A 19,686-nucleotide genomic window follows, 5' to 3' on the forward strand; every position below is an offset into this window, starting at 1 on the left:
CGGGCAGAAAGGGTTACCCATTGATTTAAAGAAGCGGTAAGGATGGGTTAAAAGGGATAGTGAATCGCAGCTAGGATTTATTTATTTATTTATTTATTTATTTTTAATTTTTATATACCGAAGTTCTTGTAGGGACTACAAATCACTCCGGTTTACATACAATGAAGAACTGCTCAACAAAGAGCGGAGCTTTACATGGAACCGTATAACATATGGAACAGTATAACTGGTTGACAATTTAACATAGTGCTAAATAAAGTAATAATATTTTAACTGGTAATAAATAAAGAAATATAATATTTTATATAAGAAGTATAACTATTTAACGTAGCAATAAATATAAATATAAGCAGTGCATAATATATATATGAAATAAAGTGAATTTTTGAGCTCAAAGATAATTGTCCAGTTGCAGATTCTTAAAAATAGTACTTGATACAGCGTCCATAGTTAAGGGATACCTGGTAATTAGGAGGTAGCAATAAATATAAATATAAGCAGTGCCTAATATATATATGAAATAAAGTGAATTTTTGAGCTCAAAGATAATTGTCCAGTTGCAGATTCTTAAAAATAGTACTTGATACAGCGTCCATAGTTAAGGGATACCTGGTAATTAGGAGGTCTGTCAGTCACAGTAAGTTTGTCAGTAATTAGGAAGTCTGTCATTACTATTTATTATTACTATTTATTATCTAATTATTTATTATTACTATTTATTATCTAATGACATTTATGTCATTAGATAGTAATTAGGAAATTCAGCTAGTAATTCAGTAATAGTAATTTACGCAGCCAAATTGTGGGTACAAAGCGGGTTAGAAGCAGGGTAACCGTGGCCGCGCTTTACTGTATCGGCCTGACAGTGAGGCCATGTTTACTGGTATCCTCCTGTAACCTATTTGTTTCAAACTGCTACACTCTCTTTTTCTTTAGTATTGCTTCTCACGTTCTTACTGAAGTTAGACTTAACAGGTCTGAGGTACCCAATTTTGTGTAGTAGAACTATATCCACAATTCTCCATCTTCCCCATCTTTAGAGGCCTTCGTTTTCGTTGGTGGGGGGGGGGAGGGGGTCCCCTGGGAATTTCTCAGAGTCTATGATGACTATTAATTAACAAAAATGGGAGTGGAAAAAAAAATGAACAGTCTTTTCCCCCAGCGACTTTCTTCCATTTTTATCTTACAATAAATACTGAGAAATTCCTTGGAAAAAAAAAAAAATAAAATAAAAACTGAAAACAAATGTCCTACCCATCGTCAGGGACAAGTTGACCAGAATTGCAAGGGGCACCTCAGCACAATCTCGAGCTCTCTTTTAGTAGCCTGGCATGCAAACGTTTGGGTCCCATCCCATGACAATATCCTCTCTCGTGTGTGCAAGTACTTCACATCCATCCCTCCTTTGTAACGGGTTTGCAATCGTTCCCCATTTATCAATGTCAGGTCCTTATTATGCAAGGATGTAAACGCTCCAAAGCTGGTCTCTGTGTTTTTAGACCAGTAAGAAGATATCACCTGCAGTTTGCTTGTTCACCCTTATTTCTTTGATGAAAAGAATAAAATACCTGCTGCTTTTGTAAGAGGATTTTTCTCATCCCACGGTACATGAAGGCATTGTTCAGTTTACTTATGCTTTCCTTTTATTCTCTCTGACTCGGTGCCGACCTGCACTCTGTGTTCACCGTTCTTCATAGACTGCACAATAGATTTTACTTTGTCTTTGACAGATATGTTTGCATTTCTTTTTTTTGTTTTTTTTCTTGTTTCCTTGAAGTTAAAACACTTAATGCATCATGGGCCCCCAGTAATGCCTTCACAGGGGATGAGTTTTGGACACACATTCATTGTTTGATTGCACTGGTATGTTGCTAGTTTTGCTAAAATAAACTTTTTCAGTGTTTTTTTCTCCGAATATACTAACATAGTATCATGCAGATCCATATTCAGTAGGTCAGTGAGCGGCAAGTTTCCTAGTTAAAGTTAACTGGGTAACTTTAGCTGGTATATTCAGTGGGACAATTCTTCCGCTGCATATACTTGGGTAACTTTGCCGTTCACTTGCTTACTGAATGCAGAAAAAAAAAACAAGAGCAAGCAGGTGAGCCATGGCTGAGTTTTCCCCGCCCCAGAACTTTCTTTAAACAAAATAACTATCAGGTTGAGTGATACCCCCTCCCACCAAATTGCTTTTTAAAGTATTAGATTAAGCTAGGTTGATCCCACCCCCTTCCTTTACCTTGCTTTATTTATTGAGGTATCCTGCAGGCTTAAATATGGAAAAGCAACAGCCATTGAAATAATTACTAAATGGAATACTGATATAGGGATTAATGTTGATGAGAGAATGCGGGAATCGATCTGGAAAAACCACTCACAGTGCCTTGATTTGTGCCAGTAGAGTGGAAGTGTCGATCAAACTGTTGCATAGAGCGTATCGTACACTGGTATATTTTTCAAAACTGTTTCCCAAGCCTGACACCATTTCATGACGGGGCTATGGGGACTGGGGAGCAAGGGGCCTATAATCCGTATGTGGTGGTAGCACTGTCAAGGGGTAAGGGCTTTCTGGGACAATGTGGCACAAGAAATCTCAGACACTGGCTCCCCGGAATACCTAACACCGTGGCTTGGTTTGCTTGGGAGATGGGAGGCTTCGCTAGTCCCATCTAGGCATAAGCTGTTAGTTTCTCAGCTCCTTTTCTCCGCAGAGCTCACAATTGCTACTTTTTGGAAATGTAACCCATGTTTCGACTACTGAAAAAGCAGTGCTGTACTGTTGCTGATCTTGAACCACTCAGATTTGCTTTGAAGGGAGAAAGGTTTAAATTTGATAACATTTGGGTTTGTTATAAGAGACATTATGGACTAAGTCAAATTTAGTTTAATTGTGGCTAATTCAGCACTTGTCCCATGACCTGCTGTGCCTAATGTACTCTGAGAGGTTTACATTGCACCCCCTCCCTATTCTCTATTTTCTACTGGGTATATAAATGGCGCATAGGATCTTATTTTGTTTTATGTCACACCTTTGTTTTTTGTACCAACCCGTGCCTTCTATTGCAATCTAGTTGTGTTAATTGTTTCTTTGGACACACCTTAATGTATGCCACGATGCATTTTTTTCACTGGTTTTTTATTTATTTATTTATTTAACGACATTTAGGAATCACTCTTTCCAATTAAGAATCACTGAAAGCGATGCACAATCAATATCATAATACACATTAGCCGAAATAAAACTTAATAAAAATATAAATGAAGAGTTTAAAAAAAAATAATAATGTTTGTGCAAAGTTCTCTCTGCCCCAACTCTACCTGGAACCCCCAAAAAAAGGCTCCCAGAAGCTGGGAGGCAGGAGTGCTAATAGCCCTGATAGCTCCCGGCACTTATGTATTCATAAATGCATTCCACTGATTGGCCCTTCACTGACAGCTGATGAGGCAATCCCCAATCAGAACTCAGACTTGTAGAAGAAACCCACCCTCCTTCTGTGCAGGTAAACCTGCGTACACAGTGCCGCTACATGCCTAGCTTCTCCCTCGGTGTGAAGAGGCGATCCCAGGGACATGGTTGGGGAAGGGCTTGCACTTGAGCGCATATTTCTGAGAGTTTTGTTTTAAAGCATGTGTCGTTTTTTTTCTTCCTTGGGAAAGGATTGTCAACATAAATTTGCAAGTACATATGCGCATGGTTGGTTTTCCCAGGATAATTTTCAAATTGAAAGTAGATGCACACCTTTGCTTTGAAAGCTGGTGCAAAGTGCATAGGTAAAAAGTGCAGGCAGTTAGAAAATTACCCCCCTGTAAGATTGCACCATCTTTACAAATATATGAGGTTTTCATTTCTGAGGACTTAAAAATATGTAAATGTAAGAAATGTGCATGATATAATTTTGTATTAGCAAAGGCCAAGCAACAGTGTTTTCCTAAAATACTATAGAACTCATACAGTGCAAGAAATTCAGCTAGTAATTGTTTAATGCTAACAATCTGAGCTTTCTGTTATTTTGTAGATAATTCTGTCAATGAAAGACGCCCAAAGCTGCTTATACCAACTGGCAGGAACACGTCCAGGGTAATCCTCCGAGGTGAAGACCTGGTGATGGAGTGCATTGCTGAGGCACTGTATGTCACAAGTGAAAACTTTAATAATCCTGTAATTATGGTGGTTGAAGAATAAAGGGGAAAGCACATTTTGGGTTCTCTTCATGCTATGCTGCTCAGTGTGCAGCAGCAGCAGCCGCCAAAAAAGCAAATAGAATGCCAAGGATTAATAGGAAAGGAATGGAGAATAAAACAGAATATCTTAATGCCTCTGTATCGCTCCATGGTGCGACCTTATCTTGAGTATTGTGTGCAGTTCAGGTCACCACATCTCAAAAAAGATAATAGCTGAATTAGAAAAGGAACAGAAAAGGGCAACCAAAATGCTAAAGAGACTAGAACGATTCTCTATGAGGAAAGAATAAATTGGTTACCATTTTTCAGCCGGAAGAAGAGATGGCTGATATGATAAAGATCTATAAAATAATGAGTGGCGTGGAACAGATAAACTTTAATCAGTTGTTAACTCTTTCACACATTGAAGTTACAAGATGATACATTAAACATTAATAAGAGATTTTTTATTTTTTACCTCAATGCATAATTAAACTCTGGGAAAAGTTGCCAGGGGATGTAGTGAACAAAAGTTTTGACAAGTTCCTGGAGGAAAAGACCATAAACCATTATTCTATTTATATTCTGCTTTTCAGGCACTTCAAATTGGATTATATTTTGGTACTGTAGGTATTTCCCTGTCCCCAGTGGGTTTATAATCTAAGTTTGTACCTGTGACAAAGGAGGGTGAAGTGACTTGCCCAGCGTCATAAGAAGAGGTAGTGGGATGTGAATCCTGGTTTCCCGCCTACTGTGTTACCCACTAGGGGGCCAATGCAATACAGTCGCTCAGCAATCTGACTTTTCAGCGCCCGCTTTCTACGCTTTTTATTGCATCAGCCCTTAGATTAGTCCACTCCATTACTAATGGTGGAGTTGCAGAAATCCACTGCTTAGCCATGGAATCTATTTACCTCTTGGGATCCTGTCAGATAAATGTAATGTGGATTGGCCATGGCCACTGTTGGAAACAGGATACTGAGCTTGATGGACCTTTAGTCTGACCCAATATGGCAAGATTTATGTTCCTGCATCTTTCTTTTGTTCCATTATATTTAGCAGAGAATGTTATTATTACATACCTTTTCATATTCCCTTCCCTGTATTTGTTACTGTGTTCCCAAGATATGTTCACTGGGAAATAGTATCTTGTTTGTCAGTTTCTGGTCCCGATTCTGAGGTCAATATTTAGGTAAATAATGATTTCTGCAAATAAAATAGCCTTTCCGAAAGTTTCAATCCACAGAACAGTTAAAAAGGCTGCAAGGGGTTCACAGTGTGCACATTTAACCACATTAAAAAGGAGCATTCATGGAGCATTTTGATCAGGGGAGGAAAGTACACAGACAGAATACAGTTTTCAAATCTGCCCATCTGCTTTCTCCCTCTTTCTTCTTCCTTCAGAAAAAGAAGAAAGTGCAAAGTCAACAGGAAACTACCTAAGTAAAATTTCAAGAGAAAAATTATGCATATTTTGTTTCAAAATTTGCAAGCAGGTCTGCGGTAAAAAACTACTGAAAACTTTGCACCTAGGTGGGATAGTGAAATTTGCTCCTATAATGTACTGGAGAATGGGAAACTGAACATGAATTTTCATAGTATGTGTGTATCGAGGTCAATATTCAGTAAGCCGGTGAGTGGAGAAGTTATCGGATTAATGCTCCCCAGATAAAATTAGGCAAATATTCAGCAGAGCTTATCTGTATAATTGTTCTGCTGAATATATTTGGCTAAAGTTACATAGATAAAATTATATGGTTATTTTGCTGTTTATTTACTGAACATTAAAAAAGAAATGCCCAGCAAGGACCAATTCCCGATATCCTCCCTCACCCCAATATATTTTACATTTTAGCACAGGCCAAATGAACCCCCATCCTCAAGTTCTTTAAAAGTTATAGCACAGGCCAAGCGGCCCCCCTCATAACCCCTTCATTATCTTAAAAATTGTCAGGCCAAGAGTCACTGATCCCTCTTCTGCCATCCTCTACTTGTTAAAAACATGTGGCCAAACTGCCCGACTCTCCACCCCCCCAAAAGCAAAGCATGAAGAAGAGAAGCGTTTACCACCTCCTGCTTTGTTGAACACTAAGGAGCCAATTTTCAAAGGTTTTAGGTTCCTAACTTTAGAGTTAGGTTCCCAAATGGCCCTTCTGAAAATCTACTAGAGTTCACTTTCTAAATTTAGGCTCCCGGTTTTTCAGGATCGTTATAAGTGGGAGGTTATAGGGGTGAAGTTAGGACGGAGAACAAAAAGAAGCAGAGCACTGATTTTCAGAACTATTTATTTATTTATTTATTTATTATTTTTGTATATACCGAGTTTCATGATAGGGATCACATCAACCCGGTTTACAAATAACAATGTGTGCAAAATATAGCGTAACGTAATACAAATTTCCAATAAAAATTTGAACTTTAAATACAGAGAATCAATTGAAAGGTGTGAGAAAGTTACAATGAAACAGGGAAAATAAACTTGGAACTGGAAGAGGGGAGAGAGGTTAAACAATGCAATATTTACATTTAATACAATTCAAGTGATAGTGTATCAGAGTAGGTAAATAAGCCTATTTGAGAGAATGTGACGGTACATAAATATGAGCGATAATATAAATAAGAGAATAAATATGACATTGTAGTGAATGGTGATGATATGATAAAACTCAAAAGGTAATAGTGAGAAGTTTGTGATGGGAGGATTCTTATTTGAGTCCAGGTGTTACATAGGAGTTTGTGTTGCTGAGTGCGTTTTATTCAAGGCTTGGAAATGCTTTTTTGAAAAGAAAAGTTTTTAGTCTTTTCCTAAATGTTAGAGCACATGACTCTTGTCTAGGCAGAAAACCTACTGGAACATGCATTAAGTTGCGTTAGTTCTCTAACGCGCGTTATATCGCATATATCTCATGGTATTGCCATGATAAGAGCACGATCACGGTGACATCACATGATATCCACAATATTTTGCGTCTCTCCACTCAGGTTCCCTCTCCTATTACAATGACCTTCTTTGCATGTGATTTGCATGCATGAATAATGCAGATGAATGCAAAGAAGGCCATTACTAGTCAATTCGATGTAAATATTTTATCATGGCTAAGGCATTTGAAATGCGTTAAATGTGCGGCAGGAGGCCCAGAACCCTAACGCAGGTCCCAAGGCTCCTGCCACACATTTAAAGTGGCAGGAAAAAAAATTGTGGCAAATGGGGAGGTTGAGCAAAGATCATTTCTGGCCCCCCTCTCAACTCAGGGCTATCAGTCAAGGCAACCCCGAATCCCCAAAATGTTAAAAATATAAAAAGTACTGTGCAGTGATGGCCTTAGCCCTCCTTCTCCCCTCCCCAAAGCACAAAATTTAAATGTGGCCCTTGCCCCTAATGCCAATACCCCAACCCCCAAGTGTCCCCCAAGTGACATCCTGACCCCCCACCCCCCAAATGTCATCCCAATCTCAATCCCCCACCCCAAGTAAAAGCAATACTCCCACCCCAAGTGACAGCAATGCCCCCCCCCCATCCCCCAAGTGACAGTAATGGCTTCCCTAACGATTGTGAAAAAACAAAAAAAATAAGGTCCCAGGCCCCACCTCCCCACTTCCCACCCTTCCTCCAGAGAGGAAAAACAAAAATAATGTCCCTGCCCCTACCCCCTACCCCAGCCATGTGACTGTGGCAAGATCAGGTGGGGTGCGAAGGTGCACCCAGCCCTGACGTGAGATCCATTTTTAGGTATGAGGAGCTGTGGGAGGTGGAAAGGGGGGTGGGGTCTGGGACACCACTTTTTTTCCTTTCTGGGGGGGACGGTGGGAAGGGAGAATAGGGTGGGGTTTAGGACTTTTTTTTTTTTTTTAGAATCGGGAGGCCATTGCTGTCACCTGGAGGGTGGGGGGATTGGAATCAGAATGTCACTTGGCTGGGTGGGGGGGTATTAGGATTGGATGCCGGGGCCAATTTGACTTTTCTGTTTTGGGGAAGGGGAAGGGGGGTTGGGACCATTGTGGCAATGCCCTTTTTTTTACTTTTAACATTTTGGTGGAGTTGAGGCCGCGCCGATTGGCAGCCCTGGTTTCAGACAGGGGTCAGCACTGATCCCCCGCTCAACCTCTACATGTGGCCATGACATTTTGATTTTTGGACCAGTGACTCTTTAAGGCGATGGGGGTCCCTTGAGGATGGGGCCACCATTGTGTTAAAGGGCCGCCAGTTGTGTTCTTTTGTCCCGTGGTGTTTGTCCATGAGAAAAAAAATGTGTCATACAGCTGTGATACGTTTTGGGGGAAGGGGTCCCACTATTGTGGTGACACACAACCCCCCCTCCCACACACACACACACATGATAGTGGGACCCCTCCCGTGAAAAATATTGCAGCTTAGTGGCTCTAAGTTTTAGGCACCTATATTTATGTGAATTTTCATCTCAAAAATTAGAGGACAACTTTCAAACCATTCTGTATACTCGCATATACGCGTTTATTGGGGTCTTTGCAGATTTACTATAGTATTTTATAATCTGTGCGGATATGGATGCGCATATTCTAAAATATATGTCTCCATTCCTCAACACAGGTGTGTAAGTTATAGTCCAAACATACGAGAAGTGTCACACGCATGTATCTTTTAATATGGGTGCGCTCACACTTCTGGTATTCTGGGGCGGGTTCATTCCAAGATGGCCTCCCCAGCAAGGCAACAAAATTTTACCACCAGGGAGTCGCAGGGACATGGCTAGGCTGGAGTTCCTGAAGGTGAAGATGGAGCACCTGTTCTTCCCCATCCGGGAGATCCACAGGATGAACCAGGTCCTGCAACAGGCTTTTCAGGCTTGGAGGAGCCTGAAAGTATCTTTTAATCGTCAAATTTCCTACCCTGCGGAGTAAGTATCTAGTAAGATGGTGTAGGGGATGGGGTGGGAGAGGGGTAGAGGGTGAGAATAGAGGAGGGGGGAGGGCAAAAGCCTAACAGCATATATTGATGCACAAAGGATCAGCAAAGAGCCAAGATACCATAGGATCAAGGGTTTACAGGGGAAAAAGATAAAAGATAGTAATGAAGAAGTCACAGAAACAACAACTTTGAATTAAGATTTTATTCCTAATTCTCTATATAGATTGAAGACCTCATAGCGACAGTAACAGGAGCTATGCCCTAAAGGACGGGGAATGGCTAGACCAGCTACATGGCAGGCAAGAGGAGATCAGAGGTAAGTTCCCTAAATGCCCTTTCAAGGAGATGTCACATGGTCTATCTATTTCCTGTATCCATCACAGGCCCCAGTACTGCCCTGCCAGCCAACTATACCCTATCTCTGCTATTAGGTGCAAAACACCCTCATGCACATTAATTTCTTCCTTCTAAAACCCCAGCCTCGTGGACTGCCCTGTCATGAATCATTACTTTTAATGCACTCATAGGCCTACTGTAACAGTAATAGGGTATTAGAACGTTGTTTTCCTAATACCCTTATCAATGAATGTCAAGGTCCCATTGACTTGTGGCTGCATCATGGCCATTGACAGGTTGGAATCTAAGAAACAATCTAACACATACCATCCAGATACTGGAGCTACTTCCGAGCCCTTATCGCAAGCTAGGCGCCATCTAGAAAGCCACAAGAAATTATTATACCAAAATACTTGAAAAAGCTACAAATCAACCTGAAAAATTAATATTGTTTCCCAAATTTCTGATCTGAAATCTAAAGCTAGTATTTTTTTTTCTGTCATATCAACAGAAATTAAGTTATCTAAACATTTGATTCTAAAAGCAACTCTGTTAAATCAGAATTAATGTCAGATTCAACTTCAGCCCTAAGTATTAAGACACTTTTTCTGCCATCATCTCCAGAGGACCCTAATATTTCTAAGAGCAAACTTTCAGCATTAAATAAAGTTACACAGGCTAGTCTACAATTAATTCATAAGCAATACATGCATCTTCTTTGACCTACAATCTCCTGCCATTATATCTTATCATAAATCTAATCCTTAATCTTTTTCTTCCTTTATTAAACATTATTAATTCAAGCTTGGAGCATGGCTGTCTACCTCAAAAGATTAGTTGTCAAATACATGGAAAAAAACATGCTAATCCTGATCTCCTTAGTAATTATCGGGCAATTTCAGTGATGGATGGAAGTCCTTTCGAGTAAAAAAGGTCTTCACCACCTTAGGAGTCCATTTAGAGTCTTCCTTAAATTTCGCAATTCATCTTTCTCATTCATTGAAGACATTTTTTTCTTTATTTCATTTGATGATTAAGATCTTTTTTTGGTCAGAATGACTTCAAGACTCTCACTCATTTGCTCATACTTAGCCAATTATTGTAATGTTCTTTTTCATGGTCTCTCTACTCAAATCAGAAGATTACGAGTCATGCAAGACATAGCAGGTAAATTAATATTCAGAAAAAAATATGATCACATGATTCCTCTTCAAGAGCTCCACTGGTTACTATTGCTGGCACATATTGTTTTCAAAATTGCATGTTTAACTTGTAAAGCTTTTAAATTGGGTACTCCATCAGAAGTTGCCAATTTCATCAAACCAACCATACTTTCCTAATTGCATACTTCATTCCTCCCAACATGTGCTATTGACCATGCCATCGCCTAGGGAGAGCGGGCTTGAAACAGGAGAAGCCAGTTTCTCTTATCTTACTCTAAGCATTTGGAATTCTTTGCCTTTAGCCTTGCAACTTGAAAAAAAAGTATTTAACATTTAGGAAAGCTCTGAAAGCTTTTCTTTTTTCATAGTTCTATCCTTCCAACTGACATAATTTACTTAAATTATCCTGCTTCTATAACGAGCAAGAATTATATATTAGTACAGTCTTTTGTTAAATTAACTTATAATTTTGTAATTGTTGTATTATGATTGACCGACTTATTTACCTTTTATCATGTATACTCTCTTAATAGTTTCATTTATTTTATGTTTGTCAAATTCAATATTTATCATGTTAATATTTTTGTACTTTTAAGTTTTCCTTATGTATTACTATATTATTTTTATTTACTACTTTTCGATTGTATTTTATTTTGTTTTGTTAGCTTTTAAGTTTGTTTTGCATATTGGTTTGTTTTACTAGTATATGAAACAGTAATTTATCAATTAAATAAACTAAACTAAACTAGTGCTATAAAAGTCTGCTGTACAGAAGCTAAAATATCTCAGGGAATCTCCATATGGTCTTGCAACCCCATGTAGCAGATGGGTGTCCCTCAGATAGGATCACATGCCAATGTCTCCACCTCGCCCATAAATGGAATGCACTCTAGCAGGCCAATGCAATACCGATGCAGTAAAAACATGCGTCCAAACTGGATGCACAATCACCTCAATGCAATAGGGAATTAGCCGCCGCTCTAAAAAGGATGTGCTAGGGATAAATTGTGCATCCCTAGCTCATCAATGGCATCGGGCACCCAGGAGAAGTGGCTGGGTACGGGTTAGGAAAATGGACGCTTGTTAATTGAGCATCTGTTTTCCTAACCTGACCGCCAGCAAGACTTTTTTTTTATATTTTTTTTTTATGTTACTCCTTTGTTCAGTTCCTTTGATTTAATATTGCCACAAGTTGGAGGAACTACAGAAAAGTAGTATTTTCTGCTTGTCTGTTAACGTTTGGGGCTCCTCAAGTCTTAACACCAGCTCCAAGGCTGGCATTCATTTTTTAAGGGTAAAAATGTGCGTGTCAGGTGCACTTTTTTTTTTTTACATTAGGGGGTAATAGCTATTATCCTCATCAGCATGGCATTTACATGTGTTGAGCGCTATTAGCTGTGCACTGGTTTGGACGTGCGTGTTAGACGCGCTGATCCCCCTTATTGCATAAGTGGCTATGGTTGTGCATCCAAAATGCACGTCCAACCACGAGTTAACCTGTGCGCTAGCCTGAGCACATGGTTTTGCATCGGCCTATACGTTTTTATGCTGCTGCACATCACACTACTGAGCACATCAGCAGATGGATTTATACACACTTTTGTCTCTGTTCACAGAGACCACCAGCTCTGCAGAGGAAAAGGAGGAGGAGCACCTGGCCCTTCCTGCTGGAGCAGCAGCTGTGCCACCTGCTAGAGACTAGCAGCCACCACTACTACCGGCCCCAGCAACAGCACAGCAAGGACAAACAAGCTCAACTGGCGGCTCGGGCCTCTGTCTGCTCAGGCAGCAGTTCTCTGCTCCCCTGTAGGGCCTCCTTCCCTTTCTGCCCAGGGACCTCTAAGATGCTGGTCCTGAGGGTCTCCAGCCATTGCTGGGTGAGAGAGGCGAACAACTCATTGGGTAGCTTCCCCTGGATTCAGGCCTGCACCCCATGGCTGCAGAGGCAGGCTCAGTAGCTGGATCTCCAACTCCTAACATAGAGAGCCAGTCTCTAGCAGCAGTATGGGAAGCAGTCCAAGGGATGCGAGAAGATGAGCTGCGAGCTGAGTTTGGGAGGCAAGCGGAGGGCCTCATCCAGGTTCAAGAAGGCTTCATGGCCAATCTTCAACTGGTAGGCATAAGAAGACCACCAAAAACCCCCCCTCACTCGTCCTATCAGAACCTTGCCTCAAGAGGTTCCTGGACCCTTTTAATTTATGTAAATTGTTTACTCCCTAGCTTTTCCCCATCCCTTTCCACATTTATTTTTCAAATTTGTATAAAGTTTAAAAGTTTTAAAAATATTTTTATAAAAGTTTATTTTAAATTTATAATCTATGGGGCGGATTTTAAAAGGAGCGCGAATAGCCTACTTTTGTTTGCGCTCCAGGCGCAAACAAAAGTACGCTGGATTTTAGCAGATACGCGTGGAGCCGCGCGTATCTGCTAAAAACCTGGATCGGCGCGCGCAAGGCTATCGATTTTGTATAGCCGGCGCGCGCCGAGCTGCGCAGCCTACCCCCGTTCCCTCCAAGGCCGCTCCGAAATCGGAGCGGCCTCGGAGGAAACTTTCCTTTGCCCTCCCCTCACCTTCCCCTCCCTTCCCCTACCTAACCCACCCGCCCGGCCCTGTCTAAACCCCCCCCCTTACCTTTGTCGGGGGATTTACGCCTCCCGGAGGGAGGCGTAAATCCCCGCGCGTCAGCGGGCCTCCTGCGCGCCGGGACGCGACCTGGGGGCGGGTCCGGAGGGCGCGGCCACGCCCCCGGGCCACCCCGGGCCGTAGCCACGCCCCCGGGCCCGCCCCCGGAACGCTCCCGACACGCCCCGAAAATGCCGCGCGGTTCGGGCCCGCCCCCCGACACGCCCCCTCCGAAAACCCCGGGACTTACGCGAGTCCCGGGGCTCTGCGCGCGCCGGTAGGCCTATGTAAAATAGGCTTACCGGCGCGCAGGGCCCTGCTCGCGTAAATCCGCCCGGTTTTGGGCGGATTTACGCGAGCAGGGCTCTGAAAATCCGCCCCTATGAGGATAACGTTCAAACAACTGCGCACGGCGACATATATGCACATATATGGCTGTGTGTAGATTTACGATAGTTTTTTTTTATAACCCGTGTGTATCACATACACACGTATTATAAAATACACATCTCTCTACCCTGCAACATATGATGGTAGCTGTTAAACAGCTGTGCGCACGCACATGTACTCGCGTATGCCAGCTCGCACCAAAAGGACGCGGCCGTTTTATACCATGCGCATATACGCGTGCATGCATGTGCGCACTGTTTTGTATGGATGCGCGCATGTGTGTGCAAATGCCGCCTCTACCGCCTAAGTGGGGAATTTTATAAGGGACGTGTGCCGCCATTACTAATTTTCCCAGTTTGTTCCCAGTTCTCCCAATTAAGGGATAGGTCTTCCAAACCCCCTCCCCCCCCCTCCTAGTTAATTAGCCTGCCGTTCCCCCTGTTAGCCCCAATACTTCAAACTCTGCTGACTAGCATAGTTTTTTTCATTTTCTTACTTACACACCATCCATAGCAGTAGTACAGTTACACGGCAGGGGGTCCTGGCGAGCTTGTGCGCATAAATACATAGGCACAAATTTCATGTTAAAGTCCTAGAATGCCCATGTCCCGCCCTCTCCCTGCCCAGACCATGCCCAAGCGCCTCCCCTTTTTAGGCTCTCTCACTTGTGTGCGTACCGGAAGATACGTGTATACATGGGCGCCTTTTAAAATCTGCGTGGCGCGCACCGGCCAGACATGCTCATATATCTCCCAGCTTTGACGTGCACCGGGCTTTTAAAATTCAACTTTATGCGCGTATGTATACTTATGCACAATACATGCAATGCATGGAAAGCAAGTATTTTAACATATTGAACATGCACTTTTTCTACCTATTTTTAAAAATATACACATGTATATTTTGGGGGTAATTTTCAAAAGGATTTACATGTGTAAATGAAACTACTTTTGTAGTAATTTTCAAAAGCCATTTATTCAAGTAAATTGAACTTACGGGAATAAAATCTATGGACAAAGCAATGGCATATAATATAGAAAATTTAAAAAGCCCACTTACACGGATAACATGCATTTACATGTGTAAAAACCAGTTTTACGCATGTAAATGCTTTTGAAAATCAGGCCCTTTATGCACAAAAATAAAGTAAGACTTACTTGTGTAAACTAAATTCTAATTTGCACGTGTAAGTCAGCATATTTTAAAACAGGCACTCATCAATTAAATTACCAGTTTTACCTATTACTCCACTAGTTCGCCCAGTTCTTCTTTAGGTCATCGAGATCCTCCTGGTCATTTATTTATTTATTTATTTATAGGGTTTATATACCGGAGGTTCCTGTATAAAATACATATCACCCCGGTTTACAAGAAACAAGAACTATCGCTTCAATGTCCAATCAATAGTGCACAATAAACATATTTGATATCACTTAAGCAAAATAATTAACAGATATAAAATTACATAAGTTGCCATATTTACGTGTGTCTTTTATAATAGCAACTTACTCACGTAAATATTTGCCCCGCCTGGGAACGTCCTATACTGCCCCTTTTTTTACATGCGTATATGGTGGTGCTTATTTTTGATGTTTATAAAATATGTGAGTACCTGCTACTTATGCACATATATGATCATTTTTACATGTGTAAAGTTTTTAAAATTCATCCCAGCATGTGTCTTTTTATGCAGGCTAAATACCATGTCCTCCCAGAGCCTAGCCCACTACACTCAATCTCACACCCAAACACTGGCATGCATGTAGCTAGGCCTGCAACTCTGTCTTTTACTCTCTGTCCTTCTCTCATCTACCCTTACAGATGCCTCTGCTTAACACCTGGGTATTTGGGTCTTCATTCTATTACTTATTCCCCTGAAAGTCCTTACCAACATATCAGAGCTGTAAGCCATTGCTTAGATCTCGCCTCCTCAAAGTGCCAAAGATGTGTTTGCTGCCAAGCCACAAACGCTTGCATAGCCGATAGAGGCAAACATCTTGTCTGCTTCATCACTATTAACATCACTCAACACAGGGAGACACGGAGCTGACATTTAGTGGTTCTTTCATCAACAGTGCATGTTCCAGCAGAAGAAGAGCTGTCATATAGGTATGCAGGCAGGAGCTCCTTTCAACAAAACTGCTCTAGATCAAGTTCTGCATCCAATTCTAATCATTCGCCTCTATTTCCCAAAATCCAGTGATGTCAATGAAAGTAATAGGGAACAAAATCCCGGAGCACTACAGGTATCTGATTGATTTAATTACAGAACCTCTCTTTCTCAGTGGGGGCCAGTTTACCTCCAGAAAGCTCGCAGCATCCAGCCGCAAATCTCTCCATCGCCATACTTGCTCTGAAAGATCCACATGTCAACGGAGGTCTGCCTGATAGAACACAGGTATCCCTTGGGCCCCTGCCTTCTACCAGCCAAGTACGCTAAAGCAGTATTTGAGGGCTCTCAAATAAAAGCTTCCAGCTCTGAGCTATCAGGGACTTTTTGATGTTTCCATTACCTTCTCCCCTTAACAACCCGCACCACTTATAACTGAGAAGCCTTTGGAGCTTGGGGGCAATCACCTGAAACAGGATCAGAATTGTCAGTTCCCTCAGCTGATTCCCATCTAGACATCAATTACACTAAATGGAGTTTGTAGGGTAGATATAGATATAGCAAACAAAATCCTGTAGAAATGAATACCCCGATGTCTTCTAATACAGTGTTTCCCAACCTTTTCAATTCAAGGACAGGAGAAATCAGTGTGATGCCGGCACCTGGCTCGGTTAGTTAACTTGGCTGCCACATGGGCTGCCAGAGCTCCTCCACTGCTGCAGCTCCCAGCACTCAGAATGAGTCGCCTCCAGTGCTCAGTGCATGCTCACTCAGCCTGGGGATAAGACAGATGCTCAGGAGGGTGAATATGAAGAGGTGCTGTGTGCACTGTGTGTACTGCACAAAGCAAGGCTTGGCTCTCCATGCCCTGCATGCTGCCCATTAATTACTATACTCCAAAGTTCATTCTGTAGCTAGGAAGAAGAGGCATGCATGATTATACATGTTCTCAGACAGAAGCTTCTACAGGTTTAAGAGTCACCACTGGTGACTCTTGTTGCCTTGAGGTGCTGAAAGCAGAACCCAGGTGCTGGTCTGGATCTGAGCATCAGGCAGCAATGACTTTTTCATGGTACACCTGACTAGATCAAAAGACCCACCAATGTGCCCTAGCACATTAGTTGGGAAGCACTGTTCTAATACACAGGACCCATACAGTAACCAAAAAGAATTTTTTAGATGAATAAAGGGTCTTTCCCTTTCTGATTAAATACCATCCATAGAGAATAAATGTAAGGCCAATAAAAAAGTATAAGGCTTCAGATAATTAGTCGTTCACACATGCCTTGCTTTCCTTACACCTAATATTTAGCTTATGGACTAGGGTTAATAGATGGCTCCAAATCATCAGGGACAGGCCTAGCCGGTCCTGATTTTACTACATTAAATGCAATGGGGATAAAACCACAACCGGCTCTGCCTTTCCCTGATGACTTAGACCTGGTAACCCTCTCTATACCTCTATAAGAACAATATTACATGTATACCACTATTTTATAGGCACTGTATGTACACACATATATCCAGTGCATTTACCCATGTACAGCTTCTACACAAAAATTTGATATCTATTTTGTTAAAGTTCATATGTAAATTTTATGTGTGTAAATCCTATCCCTTTATACTTGTATTTATCTTGCTTTTATGTGCAAGTGTGGATATATTAGGGCAAGTCTCATAGCCTATATTCCTAATTGCTCCATGTCTGGAAGAAGGTGAGCCCTACTTAGGAGGTCTATCTTTCATCCATGGGAGAACATTTTGTATGGGAAGGCGTCATGGAAAATAGGTTCCTTCTGGAAGGAATGGGCCTAGAAGAAAATCCACCATCAGCTGAATACAATCTTCCGCAATAATAGGAGTATGCAAGACCTCAATCACAAATGACTAGACCTTCAAAGAGAAGCAGGTCAGAATAAGGGCTGAGGGGGCATTCCAGCCAGATTACATTCACCCCAGCTGTACAATAGGTCCTCAGCACCATTTCAGAGGCAGCAATGAGAGGAGTTGGAAAGCTGGACACCTCACATTCTGAAGGCTGACATGGTGAGCAGTGCTTGTAAGAAAGTTATGTAAGATGCTTGCACATCATTAGTATAATAATTTGTCTAACCATACATAAATATACATATGCTACTTTTTAGAGATCTTCAATGGTCCAAAAAGCAGATAGGGCTTGCAGTCAAGAGCTGTCAGTCCTCTTTCTATCTATATATATAGGTGAATAAAAAGTGCATAATGGTAGCTTTGACACCCAAGGGAATGCTAGATTAGACGTTAGTTGACTAGCAGGAGGCCGTAGAGTGGGTCTCATTGAGCTTATTTCCTTGTCTAGAAGGAAAAAAAAAGAAAGCAGCAGATAGAAATACTCTGGAGTGACAATTTGTATACTTTACCTTTTTGCAAGTGATCAGACAGAACATGATTTGGACAGGCCAGGACCCAGTGGTCTTGGAAGGGCTCGGCAGCATCCACGAGTGCTGCAGGAAAGCCTGGAGGAAGAGAGTGGGGATGAAGAGAAGGGATCAGTGGAATCCAATGCTGAGAAACTGGAGCCTGACCAGGATGTGGCAACCTCAAAAGAGCAGAACCAGGCTTTGTTGGAGAAGATTGAGCCCAGGTCCACATACAACCAGCCACCAAGTCCTGAAGTTTTGCGACATATTGTACATAAGGGGGAAGGTAGATATTTGGAAGAGGGCGGCTTCTCTGGTACAGAAGAGGATGAGATGCCTTGTACTCCAGCAGACAGCTGCATCCTGCAACTGAATGAGACAGTGGCAGACCAGCGTGTAGGCCTAAGGTAGGACATCCTGGCCTGAAAGAAGTGATGCAGGAAGAGATGCAGGGTTTCAGTCAAGAGATGCAGGCTACTGCAGAAGGAACTGCAGGCTATGACTATAGACTGGAAGAAGATGCTGCAGGGGATGCCACCATGCTAACCACAGCCTGCACAGAATACGCCATGGTAGCCACAGGGCCCCTGAATGATGCCTCCACCAGCATTTGCACCACCACTCTAAATTGTTCCACTACCTGCTGTAGTTCTGCCAGACCAGTGGCAGGTTCCCCCTGTGTGTCCATGATGGGCCTCATCCTCCTATGGATGCACCTTCTGCACTGATGTAACCTCCAGCAACACCTCCACCACCACAGAGGAAGGATCCCCCCTCTATGAGGACACAGGTAGGAACCCCTCTGGTGCTGTAGGGATGGCCTCTTGTGCTGCTGCTGAAGAGGAGAAGCATACCAGTGCTGGCAGGCCTTCATCCTCAGGCCCACCTAACATTAGCTCCCAGGAACTATTCTCCCTTCCATAGCCTTCTCGCAGCTTTCATCCCCTGCCACTGCTCTAGTGTTAATGCTCTCCAAGTTAGTCCAAGGGATGTGAGCCACCCCTCAATAACAGAGGATGGCCTAGGAAAGTATTGTAAATAAATGCACCTTCACTTTTGAAAAATTTATTTTGAATCAGTGTTCCTTTCCTCTACAGCCTGCTGATTAATATGGTGATGTATTTCCTGCAATTCCTATTCACTCAGGTCGTATGCATTCTCCTCTTCAAGATTATCATCTTTTTCTCTAGAGGCAGCAGGCCTTAGTTTTTGACGCATGCAGCAGGCTAGCAACATCTCACATACCTTTGTGGGATGTAGAAAATATATCTCCCTGATCTGTCCAGGCAGCAGAGATGTTTTTTGAGTAGGCCAAAGGTTCTCTTGCTGACTTCCCTGCTCTGCCAGTGGGTCCTGGTGTCACAGACATCTGATGCAATCTGTGGCTATGCCAGCAGAATCAAAAGCCAGGTTTTAAGTGGATGCCTTCTCTCACCTGTAAAGGAAAAGGCAGAGAAGAGCTTAAGGAGATATCCCAAGGTGGTAGCTGGTGAGGTTGTTACCTGGTAGAGGCTGGAGCGGGCCTCCTGGGTCAAAGCGGTAAGGTGGGAGAGAAAAAGGCAAAGATTAGTTGCTGTGTAGTTGTAGTGAGAGCAGTATACCAACCTAGAAGCCAATCCCCA

The 19,686-nt window shown here is 42.2% G+C and overlaps 1 protein-coding gene across 4 annotated transcripts in view; it reads left to right on the top strand.

Moving 5' to 3' along the window:
* Positions 1 to 19,686, top strand: part of CHL1 (cell adhesion molecule L1 like) — a 244,933-nt gene that overhangs the window by 108,308 nt on the left and 116,939 nt on the right. For all 4 annotated transcript variants that reach the window (XM_029593458.1, XM_029593467.1, XM_029593449.1 and 1 more), the window contains one exon: positions 4,017 to 4,128. In XM_029593458.1, coding sequence (XP_029449318.1) covers positions 4,017 to 4,128 — 112 coding nt within the window. The remainder of the gene's footprint in view (positions 1 to 4,016; positions 4,129 to 19,686) is intronic.

This window comes from Rhinatrema bivittatum, chromosome 1 (genome assembly GCF_901001135.1).
Source record: "Rhinatrema bivittatum chromosome 1, aRhiBiv1.1, whole genome shotgun sequence".
NCBI lineage: Eukaryota > Metazoa > Chordata > Amphibia > Gymnophiona > Rhinatrematidae > Rhinatrema > Rhinatrema bivittatum.